Raw genomic sequence first — 14,250 nt, 5'->3', positions numbered from 1 at the left:
TGATCCAGGTGAACATGTTGGTCATCAACGTAACTACCTCGGTGGCGTACTGACGTTTAGGCGACCCATGCAGACATGAGGACAGTTGTAAACGGTCTCTGACATACTGGGCAGCCACAGGTTGTCGATGGTGGTTAATCTACACTTACGTGACGTCGGCGAACAACAGCGTGATGATCCACACGGCTAGCGTGCAGTAGCTGACCACGGTAAACGTCCGGAGCAGCGCGGATACTATGTCACCAGTCAACCGCTGCAGGGCGGCCGGCCGCACGCCGTGTACCGGTACCGTGCCACGTTGAGAACGGCCTGCGCCGAACGGTGTTGGTGGCCAGCACGATGGCGTTGAACGCACACGTCAGCCCGTTGAACGCCACCACGGCTAAGGACGCGTACCACCGCAGGTCGTTGGCTGACGTATACAACCCAGCTACCAGCTGTCCACGATCATTACCTCGAAGAGCGGTCAGGCCTGCAGCCGTATCGTCCTCATTGAACTCGTCCAAGGTTACGGTCACGGCCCTGTGTAGGTCCATCGTGGTCACGGCCTGCGCAGCGCGTGATGTGTCAGGCACGTTTTCGAGATCGCTTCAAGTTTTTGTTTTCGAACTGTGTAATGTCTTTTAATAATGAACGGTTTAAAATCATTAATTAAAATGCAATAAGGTGCTGCCTACAGGTATTTTTAATTGTGGTCTTAGTAGCCCTTATTCCAAGTCCCAGGAATAATATTATTTTTGAATTACAACAGAATATCTAAAAATCTATATTTTTCTTTAGAATATCCAATTTCGTCAAAATTTGCATGAACTTCAAATAGGCACCTCCTAATGACCTCAGTGGCGCAAAACTAGCCCATACCCGGCCCGCTACTGACATGTGGGAAATGTCCACTCTGCCACTCCAAATGACGCCTCTGTATGACCTATCCAAAAAAAAAGATTTCTTTGGGTTTCAATATGCAATACTTATATCAGAAAACTTATGTTGGTTATTGCTATTGGTTTTGGTATGGAGTGAATACATTTACCTATTATCAAACATTTAGGTAAGAACATTATCTGTGCTTATGCGTCGGTGATTTTTCAATATTTTAATTTGTAATATTTCACATACCAATATATTGCTTGAAAATTAAAATATTGAAAAATCGCCAAAGCTTAAGCACAGATAATGTTCTTACCTAAAATTTTTATAATACGTCAATTCATTCTAATATCAAAACTAACAGCACACTATTGAAACTACTGAATGACAATTTTCTATGTCGTATATACGTGTGTAAGACGGAGAGAACAAATGCATGGGTAGCAATTTTCTATAAATGTGATATAAATTTGAACTTGAATACTTATCAAAAAAATTGAAACTTGTTTTATTCTCGTGTTTTTATTTCTACATTATCAACATTTGTTTTTGAACTTCTATAATTTGCTATACAATTTGTCATTAATTGTTTAATACATTTATTTGCCTTATCTTGAATTGTATTTTTTTCAATGATTATTGTCATAAACTGTCAACAATATTACATTATTACCCATGGTCATTACTCAATATAGATAAAATATTTATCTAAACTCTCCAAAAATAAACATCACTGGTTATTCATTCGTCCCTATATTATATTAATATGGTCATTATGTAACGCCATAACAACCGATAAAATATAGGATGTAGCCGGACCTTTAATTTTAGGTCATTAACCCTGTAACTTTATGTCACTACAACCGGTCCTTAAGTATATAAACGATTTCTACAGTGTACGGTGTTAAAAGAAATATTGACGTTTCAAATGATTATAAATAGGTATTAGCCATTAGGTACAAGTTAATTTAGTAAACGTTACCTATATTATAAAAACTTAAAACAAAAATAAGCCACAAGTCCAACGTTTAACTGTAGAAGTAAAAAATACTCCAAAAGAAACGTAACGAATAATGGCAAAAATCAAAATCAAATGTCTTATATTATAATTTATGCAATATAATTACGAGTCTATCAATCTATATGTAGCTGAAATATATATATATTAGACCGATCACCGAAAGAAAAAAAAGTAAACGCCAACAAAATTCAATTGATGTTTTTGAGTTGAAATAGTATGAAAAAGTCTTACCTTTAGTAATTATTCCAAGAACTCATACATTTGGAGTGGCTGTTTTGGCGTAAAAACACTTAATAATGTTATCTATATTTTAAGCTATTTCTTATGGTCATAGCCCAAAGGCCATACACACACACACATATATTTACTATATATATTTTAGTTTACTTATGTACTAAATTCTATGATGAAAGAATAAAATGAAATGAGTACGTATAGTCAATTATTTTAAGTGTTTTCTCAGTGTTAGAGATACAAAATCCTTTACTCTAGCTGTTAATAACCAATACGGAAATATATAATATTATATATATTCATCTCTTCGCTTAGAATATAAAATGTATTAAAATATACATTAAACGCAATACTGTTATTTCACAGGGTTTTTTTTATCAAGTTCAAAGTTGATAGGTAGGTATTAATTATTAAAACACTGGATTTGCAAACAATTTTCTGTTAATATTAAACATTTCAATAAAAAAACAACATCAAAAATATTGTATACATGCTATAAGAATAAATGTTTTGGCCATTATATTTTTATTAATTTGGTATTACTGGCTACTGCAGTAATTCAGGCAATTACTCGTTTCCGTCAAAATTCAAATGCTTGTTTCCGCAATCCCCTGTTTCCACTAATATTAAAAAATGTTTGATTTCCGTTTCCGTCAATTTGCTTGCTACTCGTAAATTATCAAAATATTGTAATACAAATAAAAATCAAAGAAAATTTGTTTTTTCTTTTACCTAATTAAATTTAACACAGGCTGTATAAAATCAAACACAGTTCTTACATATAATTTTTTATAATATATGACATTATTATTATTCTGAATAAAAACTATATGCTGAACAAACAGAAATAAAATATTATATATTGTGACTTTTTTTATTTGAATATTATTATTTATTTAATTTTTGAATATTAAACGTTGTTATATAAACCATGTACAGTTATTTCAAGTCCACTCTTCATGATTTAAAATTTAAAAATATAAGTAACTTAAAAAAATAATCACGTTTTTCTTTTTTAATGCAACGTTCAACATAATATTTTACAGTGTAAATGCATTATACGTAGTGTATATGGAATATAAGTATATTAATTTTACCCAAGCAGGTTTAGCAGGTATATTGGCGAAAACAGGAATCAAACCTTTTTTAAATTGGTGGGAAAGGGTGATAACGAAAACAGCCATTTTAAATGTTGGCGGAAATGGTGCATGGCCATATTTCATGGATACATTGTTTGTTATTCTTTTATCTTAAATGAATTTAAAACACTGTCCATTCTCTTAATGATATTGACTAGTGGCATCATGCGTTGACTATCATGTTCTTTTGATTTTAATGTATTTAAATATCCATATTCTGCTGTCTGGTGATTAATATGCCCGAAAGCTTTTTGTTTATGTTCTATTGGAATCAAAAACCTCAAACCAATGTCTGTTTCATTTTCTCTGTAATATGGTCCAAAATTTAGAATTTCTTATGATAATGTAAAAAACAGCCGACAACTTACTTTTTATATTGAGCAACATAAATGGGCGAATTTTTATTTTGAGTATACACCCCAAATACTATCATATGATCGTGTGGATGGTAATCTACTGCGCCACTAGTGGCAGCTGATAAATCTTGACGATTCGTATAAAATGCCAATTGTTTAGCAGTATACGCTTCCCAAACATTAACCAGTCCGTCTTCGCCACAGCCAAACACAAGATTACCACACGGGCTCAATACACATCCTGTTTGTACTTTGTTGTTTACACCGCCCTATATCAAAGATAACATTTGTATTTATCATGACAAATGCGAATCTTGTTATATGTAAATACTTACCCTAAACCACTGTATGATTGCCGTCGTATGTAAATCCATCATACGTAAAATACTATCTCTGGTTTGAATTAGAAGTCGTTTACCGGCTGGATGTAAAATTATATTACTTATTATAACTTGTCGTATTTCAGGTACTGATATAATTCTTTTTAGTTCTAGTCTAAAATTACGTATATATGCATCATATATTTTAAATGTTAAAGGTTATTGGGCATGTATATATTGGAGGCCCTGCGTGTGGTTCATTGTAATGGATGTGAAGTTAAATTTGAATTATTGTATATAGGTACGAAAAACGATTCTGAGCATAGACATTTTGTCAGACTATGCTCTATATTACTCAGTTTATTTTATGATATTGTTGCTATTCAAGTAATTTATTTTATATGGTATAATAGTGTAATACAGTTAAGTTGAATTAATTTTTGCTGAAAACTTTGCACTTGAAAATGTGTGTAATATAAAATATATTAATACGTAGTTTCAAACATTTTATCGAAATTTATAGAAAAAAAACTTGAATGTGCTAAAAATTATTTATCGACGATAATTGAAAAAAAAAACATTAATAAATAGAAAAATCATGGCTAAAAAAACTTATATGTGCGGCTTATATCAAATAAGCTTAAATAAAGGTTTCAAATATTTAAAAAAAATTATCATGTATATAAATTTGTATATAAATATTTGATGAAAATTTAAAGTATTTGCCGTTATTCATTTTTGAGTTACCCCAAATACGATAAATTTTGTCAGAAACTGGTTTTACGTAAAAATTCTGGTTTTCTTAATTTTTTTTTTATTTTTTTCTGGCGATTTTGAAACTACTAAGAATTTTTCACTTTTGACCCCCCTTCCCATTGTATCAACTAGATTCACTTTCCTATCAGAAAATTATCAAAAGGCCATTGACTGACAGATAAAAAAAAAAAAAAAATGGGTAAGTGGATGTCGCTCTGCTGTACAGTAGGTTACAAGTGGGTCACTCTAATGGATGGTGTTAAATTTGAATTCAATGATATAATATCATTGTATAAGAAAAACGATTCTGAGTGAAAATGGTCGTCAGCCTATGATATTACCAAGTATATTTGATGATATTATTGTGAATAAAGTAATTTATATATAACCTATTTACGTGGAGCCTTGTTTTAAATTTTCAATCCTTAGTTATAAAAGTTGAACATTTTATAAATGTTGTCAAAATTTGAACTTAAAAAAGATTATAAAAAAAAATTGTGCCTATGTATTTTTAATATTTTTCAACTGCTATTAGAACGATATATCAGGGGCCTTATTATATTAAATTTTCACGCTTTTTTACCCAACAAATAAAATTTTATTGATATTTATAGAAAAAAAAACTAAAAAAATTTATAACTGACATGTCCGTAAACAGTTCAAAAAGAGTCAAATTATTTTTAAAATTTTATCGTGTATAGAAAATGCTAATATAAACATTCGGTGAAATTTTCATGTTTTACGGTCATTTGTTTTAGAGTTGCACCAAAAACCAAAATCGATTTTCTCGAAAACAGATTTTGCGTAAAAATTCCCGTTTTTCCTTAATTTTTCTTTTGTTTTTCACGTCGCGTTTGAAAACTACTGAGAAATGTTTACTTTTGGCCCCCCAAAGTACCAATCTCGCTTTCCTATCAGAAAAGTTACTGTTGAAGAAAATCCAAGCACTTTTACTGTCCTAAAAGGTGATGACAGACACAAAAAAAAATAAAAAAAAACACACATCATTGTAAAATAAATACATTCATCGCTTCGCTCAGAATCTAAAACACATTATTGTTATAAACTATTACGTTTATTGCTTCGCTCAGAATCTACAAATGTCAAATTTATCTACACATTGTCAAAAAAATCATTTCACCGGGGGATTAGAACAGTGCCGCAACTACCACTGGTGCTGCAGGTGGTGCAAGGCACCGCCTGATGCGCCTCGAAATGTATGTACCTATGTATGGGGGGCCTCGGATTTTACCATTACCATGCATAATATTATATAAACAATTGTAAAATCAAATATTTTTTTTAATTTTTAATTTTTTTACTAACAATCTGTTACATAAAATGAAAAATAAGTAAAATAGATAAGTGAATAAAAGTGGCTTGAGGACAGGACAGATTTAAGAAGCCTTCCAGTGAAGACACTTTGTCAAAATCAAATATAAGAATTAAACCATTTTTAATTTTGTATTTTCGTGTATATAAATATTAAGTTTATAGGTAGGTCCTTCATTGGCTCAAAAAAAAGGAAAAACGGGATAATACGTGGTAATATTATATGCTGACTGAGTGTCTTCGCTCAGAATTGTTTTTCTTGTACAATGGTATTATATTATTAAATTCAAATTTAACACCATCCATTATAGGACCCACTTGTCCACCTTTTTCTAATTGTACAGAGGTTTTTCCTCTTTGAATGTACTTTAAAGTTTAAGGATTCATTCATTTGTACCTGTCTTCAATTTTACCAACTTTATCTGTCATGGAATTTACTGGTCGATTTAAATATTGAATTCCTATGGTAAAAAGATGTAGACCATTTATAAATGTAATAAATGTACCTGTGATGAGTGAATTTATTTTTTTCATTAATATTTACTATTTTTTAGTCAAATATTTAAGATATAATATTATTTATAGTGATATATTATTTGAATATTATAGTCAAGTGCAGTTTGACATTTTTTTATTATACAAGTTGCAATTACCAAAGAAAAATGACAATTGAGTAGGACACTCATGTTGGATACATGAACTCTCAAAATGTCTGTATCCTGTCTGCCACTGTTTATGTCTTAAGTACATATAAGAAATTTCAGGGGGGGCTAACATTTTATACATCAATGTGAGAAAAGGGCTTGGTTACAACACAACCAAAATAACTTTATATATTTTTTTTTCTTGAGGGGGGCTTATGGTATATTTGGTGGCTATAAGCTCCCCCTCCTATTTCCGCCAATGCTTCAGTAAAAACTAAAAGGGCCTCTAAAATATTGTTGAACCGGGGCCTCAAAATTGTAATTGCGGCACTGGATTAGTACTTACCACCCTCCAGACCACCCTATACGTAATATAATGTTCATCATTTTGCCAGCCATTTACGTATTTTAATAATATTTAATACCGATTTAAATGTTTATATAAGTGTATATGACTTACCTACAATTTTCGAGCGCCCATTCGATAATAATCCCATGGCTATCGGACGAAAGTACTATAGTTTCCAATTGAGCAATACTTGATATGAAACCTTTGTGGTATTCCATTTCTTGGCACAATGTCCATTTATTAAATGTGGAAGTCCATAATCGCAATATACTATCATAACATCCAGTTATTATAACTGTGTTATTATATTCAGCACAATATACATACGACGGATGTGGAAGGATCTAAAAATAATCATTTTTCAAGTACATACTTTGTTTTATATGTATTTAATTGTTCATACTTGGAAGTTTGTTTGATTGTTATTCTTCAGTGTCCAAACACACGCAGTATAATCAGAAGAAGTTGTTAATAAATTATTATTATCATTGCTCCACCTTAAAGTATATACCAAACCTGTGAATGTCAAAACATAAAAAATTATCGAAATCGTAATAGATTATATTATACAATGTGATACACTGATACTTTTGTCGTAAACCCGGTAATAAAGTAGTTTCTTAAGAAATTCAAGGCCCGTAAACAGCTCAAAAAGAGTCAAAATATTTTCAAAATTTTATCGTGTATAGAAAATGCTAATATAAACATTCAGTGAAATTTTCAAGTATCTACAGTCATTCGTTTTTTTAATTACAATAAAATAAGAAAATTGTTACATGAGAAATCGACTGAATATCAAATGTTGTAAAAATATAAATTTCAGACGCTCATAAAAATTTAATTTAAGTTTCTTGTAGACATTTTTTTTTTGATAAAGGTAGACAAACTTATGAGTAATCTTATATTACATTTTCAAATCTTAGATTTAAAATAAAAAAAATTATGAATTCTCAACTCAAAATAGTTTGCTAATTTTCGTGATTTTTCTGTATTTTGTCAAAATTTGAACTTTAAATGCTTATAAATAAAAACTGAGACTAAGGATTTTTAATTTTTTTCATCTGCCTTTGAAACAATAACCTAGGAGCCTTCTATTAAACTTTCAAGCTTTTTTACTCAACAGATAATATTTTATTGATATTTATAGAAAAAAAAACTAAAAAATTGAAAACTGACAATGTCCGTAAACAGCTCAAAAAGAGGCAAAATATTTTGTAAATTTTATGGTGTATAGAAAATGCTAATATAAACATTCAGTCAAAATTTCATGTCTCTACGGTCATTTGTTTTAGAGTTACACCAAAAACCAAAATCTATTTTCTCAAAAACAGATTTTGCGTAAAAAATCCCGTTTTTCCTTAATTTTCTTTTGTTTTTCACGACTACTTTTAAATTTTTACTTTTGACCCCCAAAGTACCAACTAGATTCACTTTCCTCAGAAAAGTTACTATTGAAGAAAATCCAAGCACTTTTACTGTCCTAAAAGGTGATGACAGACACAAAAATAAAAAAAATAAAAAAATAAAAAAAAATAAAAAAAAACACCCATCATTGTAAAATCAATACATTCATCGCTTCGCTCAGAATCTAAAATAACATCGTTATATAGTTTGATGAATCTAAAACCAATTTAAGGAAACACGTCATACAGCATAATATTATACCTACCATAGTAACTTAATCGGATATTTAATTTTAGGTCATTAAATCCGGTATTACTACCACAACTGAGATACATTATTATTTTTATATATACCTACTTACAATCTATACCAATAATTATATTATGTATGGTTAAAAAAACTTAGGTATTTTTACGTGGAAATAATGCTGCGTCTACAGGTTTGTAATAAGTTCACTGAAGTAAATACAACTCATAATAATACGATTTTAAATTATACATTTTGAGTTGACAAGTAGGTAGGTACCTAACCTATCTTATATAAAGTTATATTATATTAAGTTGAGATATCCATATAAGGTGATATTATATATGTAACATTATAACTTACCTTGATGACCAATTAACTGTTTAAACAATTTATATCCGGGTACTGAATAGATATTTATATTTTTTCCTGTAGCAACTGCTAGCCTTAAACCATCATAACTAAATTTTAAATACATACATCCTTCTAAGTTTGGTTGAAGTTTCACAATTTCAGAATTTGGTATTTTACATTTTTGACCAGGAAAACGTTTCCACTTAATGTCGTATTCCTATAAACACAATTAATACTATTCATTTATTTTTCGATTAACATTTAAATTAATTTATACTTGAAACGTTTCTTGACTTGAATTGATTGAATTAGAATTAATTTCATTTGGTGAACTAGAGTTAATAGATTTTAATTCTTGTTGATTGTGTTCTGATACCACTTCAGTTGCCTCAGAGTATTTTACTTTATTCAAACTAATATAAAGCGTGCTTGGATATTTTTTTAATATTCCTTTTATAAACCAATGCATTGCCTAAATATCCAAATACAGACTTTTTCTTTTTTAAGTTATATTTCACAAGTTTACTTCCAAATTATACAATATCTGGCATATCTGGTAATACATACCGTTGGATGACTTTTGTGAAAAGACTTCGGCTTTGGCCCAGGTTTATATAATTGTAATCTTATTTGTTTTCCTGTATTTGTAATTCCATTTGATCCAATTGGTCTTATAAACGCCCAAGCTATTCTATGCCAATCATTCATTGTTACTAGAGGTCGAATACTTCCAGTAAAATCTACAATCTCAAATAATATTACTGTATTTTCTGTTATGATATGTTTAAAATCTTCAGTATAAACCAGTTTTTCATCCCAGATTGGTACTATTGTTCTAGACATACATTTTAAGTTTATTTTTAGTGCATTTAAATTAAAATATTAAAAATAAATATTACCTACTTATGAAATTTGAAATCGAATTCTTTTGTTAAAATTGGATTAATATAAGTTTTTTCTTGATTTGTTATATTTGCATCGCTTATTCTTAGATATTCCCACGTAGTTGTATCGATAATAGAAATTATTACACTTGGATGTTTTATTCTTGTATCAACTTTTAATGCATCTGTTTTATGAATATAAATTTCTAGTTTAATGTTTTCATTTTCATCTAAATATTTATTTTAAAAATTATTAATAATAATTATTTTAAAATTCATAGAAGGATTGTTGTAAAATAACTCCAAAAAATAATACTTCTTGTTTCTTCATTAAACATGTTTAAACTAGCAACATTATTTAATACAGCTGACAGCTCCATTTCATTTGTTTCTCTGTTTTCTTTCATTTTAACTCTAATAAAATATATATTAGAAATTATACTATTAGAAACTTTAAACTATGCAAAACCGCATATGTAGTATTTTTTACAATCAATGCATTCTATCAATAAATATTTTCTACTTTTTATGTGTGAATTTAAGTTTTAAAGCTGTATATTTATTGATTTATTGTGTACTATACTTTAATGGCACTATTCTGCTTGAATTATCTGTGATGTCACTATCACTTAATTCAATGGATACACTTTCTGGCGTTACTGATCGACTGTTTTGTAAACTACTCTTGTTTGATATTGGACTAATAGCAGATATACTTCTTTCACTAGATCCATTAGTACTTGCAGACTTTTTACTAGATTTTGAACGCGGACGAGGGACAGGTATTGGCATACGTACATCAGTGTTATCTGTTATTTCAAAATTGTACGATAACTAAATTAATTCAGACAAATGTTATTTTACTCTTAAATAATTTATAATAATAGTATTACAGAAATTACTTTTAATTTTTTTCCAACTTTGTGACAATGGTGATGAATCATGGCTAATTGATGACAATTCTGATCCATTCCTGTATACAAATTACCCAATTCATCTTTTAAATTAAATAACAAACATTGTAAACTTCAATATGTGACATATGATATAAAATACTATAACTGTACTCAGGGGCGGAGTGACTCTAAAATTCTCACTGGGAAAACCAATATTTTCAGACTCCTTTTCAATATAACCTTTACTAATTACTTACATCGAAGTAATTTAAATGGGCGAGACCGTTTTCAACCAAAAACCTTCCCTTTTCGGACGATTCACTTTTCGATCAAAACAAAAAGCTTTGTAATATGATATGTAGAATAAATAATTGATATATAATTTTTGTAAAATAGAATACCCATATATTAACATTTTTTTTTTTTATTACGATTATTACGATTTATTATATACGATCGGTGATCGTCGACTGTGATTGTTACTACCATAATATATAGTTATATCAGTATAATATGCAGTATGTACCTGCAAGACTGATCGTTATACGTATTGTAGAGAGTCACTATCTTTCTTAATATTATATTATACACATTACTATTAGACTTAATAATTATTGACAAAAATTGTATATTATTATGTTATTCTTTTTATAAAATATTATGCACAGTGTGACATATTAACACAAAACTAATGTTAATAATATATAGGTAATAGGTATTCTTATATTTAAATTTTTTTATATTTTATTTTACAATATTTTATTTTACAACATTTTATGTAACTTATACTTTAAATAATTTTTAAAATTATAATTGCCACAATTTTACAAAAATTATATACCAATTATTTTATTTATTTTACATATCATATTACAAAACTTTTTGTTTTGGTCGAAAAGTGAATCGACCGAAAAGAGAAGGGTACAATTTTGGTCGAAAAGGGAATGGACCTTTTTTAAATTTGGTCGAAAAGTGAATCGGCCGAAAAGGGAAACGTACCCTTCCCTTTTCGGTCGAAAACAGCTATGCCCATTTAAATTTTTGTTTGGAAAGTGTCTTAAAATTGTTGTTGTCCAATCAACTTATGGGGACACTAATCATCATGACATCTGTTTTCTAATATTATTTTTGGTTTCAATGTACTTACACTAGTATGATATTATACCAATATACTACTTAAGTCTGTCACATGTTTCTATTTTTTTTTTAGTAAAATAGGTATGTTATTTCATTTATTTTTTAGAACTTCTTAACTTATAACTATTAATTTACTTTAATTTAGCTTTGAACAATCTACCAATTTATTGGTGTTTAATGTTTCAAACAAATAACAAATACAATTTTAAGCATGTCCTTTTATTCAATATAAATTAACACCAGTAAGACTTATCCTTAAGAAACAGTGTACTACATAAACGTTTAACAAATAATAATAATTAAAATAAATATAATAACAATTTACTTAAAATATTTCTTTTAGTAGGTACCCAGTTCATTTATTATTATATCATTATCTAGTTCTATCAAAATTAATTTTTCTATAGACATTAATATAAATGATTCTAGATTATCGATAGTCATTGAATTTCTCAATCTATTATTATTAGATATTGAAGGATATAAAACGATCTACTATTATCCCCTTATCATACTAATTTAGACTCATAACATAATAAAGTCAATATTTAATTCATGGGGCCACTCGTCCCCTGACTGTACTCAAGACATAAATCAATGGCTAAAACTGATTATACTGTTAGTCATTACATCAAGTTAATTCATAGATATATAAATCTAAATTGTAATGGCCAATGAGTTATAATTTTATTTATTTACATTAAAAATGATTGTAAGATTTTTGTGGTTTATTAAAAAGAGTGCTTATTGAAAATAAATAAGTACCTCTCACTACTGCTGGAACTAGATCCTGTAGACTGAATATCATTTATACTTAATAATTTCTTCTTTCTTGGTTTAATTTCTGGTGGTTTCTGAAAATTAAATAATTTTAGTTTTTAAGACTTAAAAAATTGTATTTACTCAAAATTAAACATTGTCTGTTATTCTAATTTCTGACAATTACAATATTACATATTTGTAACTTGTCTAATAACTTAAGAGATAACCTATTGCTTCTTATTAAAATTTAAAGACAATCAACAGTTTACAGGAATTTTATAACTTTTGCTTCTACATTATTACTTTCTGATTTTATAATAAAAACTATATTTGTTGGCTTAAGCGTAAATGATCCATAGAGACCTTCTTAATAATTAAACCTATCTTTCCTAAATAAATCAATAAATCTTAAAAAAAATAAATATTTTAAGTATCAAGGTACGTAAACCACTTCAATCAATGTATTTTATCTTATTGTATTTAGTGTAAATAAACATATTATAAATATTATTTATAAAAAAAAATTAATTAACCTATTCAATAGAAAAATGTATCAAAAACAAAATCTAAAATACAAGGTATATTATTAATTACTACACTCTATTATTCAATATATTATGAACCAATATTTATTGAATTTCAACATCAAAATTAAAAAAGGGTTTCCTTGATATACTTACACGTTATGACAAATTCACAATAACATTGTAGTTCATAGGTACCTATCTTAATTAATAATTATCTTATTTTCTTAAAAAACAAAAACAATTATAATACATTTAAACTTACCTCTATTAAATTTTCTCTAGAATCTGATATAGGGCTATATAAATTATTATGAAATTCAGAAAGTTCAATCATTGGATCTTTATCCATTACTTATTATACTAAATTAATTTTATTGAAGAAAGATATTTAATTTGTAAAACGCTATACTTTTTAACATTTATTTTTAACGTTAATTCTTTTTTTTACTATTTTAATATTACTATCAAAATAACAACAATAACTATCTTCTACATTCTAACCAAATTATTGCATTCAATAATGGTTGGTTTATTGTTTTTGTTGTGTATTGTGTAAACTGTAGTCATAGTGGATATCACCATAGAAACAACTGATTGTTTACATTTTTATGGAAGTAAATTTGAATAACAAACCTTTTTTAACCATGTTTTTAGTCTACCTTTATTAAATTATTTCTAAAATAAATACTTATTTCATTATTAAAGAGTATGTAATTCCATTCTTAGATTCTAGTTTTTGTAAATAGTGTTTTTAATAAATAATATTCTTTTTGTAGTCTATAGGTAATCTATATAATTAATATAGCTATATATAAACTAATCCAGCTATAAATTAAACTAAGTTTTTACAGTTTTAGTATATAAGTAAATAATACAAATAATATAAATAATACATTTATTAGGGGGGAAATGTCAATGGGGGGGTTATACACCCAAAACTCCCCCTGGCTACACCACTGTAGACACATAGTAACTAGTAAGTAGTAACAGTAGTACCTAAGTACAAGCTACTAATTAATTAT

General features: G+C 28.2%; 1 protein-coding gene across 1 annotated transcript; it reads right to left on the bottom strand.

The window, feature by feature from the left end:
- Positions 1-2,482: 2,482 nt before the first annotated feature.
- Positions 2,483-13,767, bottom strand: LOC132939749 (jouberin-like). The gene is made up of 14 exons (XM_061007096.1): positions 13,491-13,767; positions 12,705-12,793; positions 10,809-10,879; positions 10,490-10,715; positions 10,223-10,320; positions 9,926-10,136; positions 9,590-9,857; positions 9,300-9,494; positions 9,032-9,239; positions 7,422-7,534; positions 7,130-7,362; positions 3,953-4,112; positions 3,630-3,886; positions 2,483-3,567 (listed from the first exon to the last, which is right to left on the bottom strand). Exons 1-14 carry the CDS (start codon positions 13,575-13,577, stop codon positions 3,360-3,362), a joined length of 2,424 nt encoding a protein of 807 aa, XP_060863079.1. The 5' UTR covers positions 13,578-13,767; the 3' UTR covers positions 2,483-3,359.
- Positions 13,768-14,250: the final 483 nt, after the last annotated feature.

The sequence above is a fragment of the Metopolophium dirhodum genome, chromosome 2, assembly GCF_019925205.1.
Source record: "Metopolophium dirhodum isolate CAU chromosome 2, ASM1992520v1, whole genome shotgun sequence".
Classification (NCBI taxonomy): domain Eukaryota; kingdom Metazoa; phylum Arthropoda; class Insecta; order Hemiptera; family Aphididae; genus Metopolophium; species Metopolophium dirhodum.
Note: the sequence above shows the minus strand (reverse complement) of the source record. Positions and strands in the feature narration are given on the sequence as shown.

Bases quoted from the DNA above. Each gene is read 5' to 3' on its own strand.
- LOC132939749 (XM_061007096.1), bottom strand. From the start codon at position 13,577: ATGGATAAAGATCCAATGATTGAACTTTCTGAATTTCATAATAATTTA. The intron at 3,887-3,952 runs GTAAGTATTTAC...TCTTTGATATAG, and splicing joins CAATCATACAGTGGTTTAGG to GGCGGTGTAAACAACAAAGT. The intron at 3,568-3,629 runs GTAAGTTGTCGG...ACCATATTACAG, and splicing joins TATGTTGCTCAATATAAAAA to AGAAAATGAAACAGACATTG.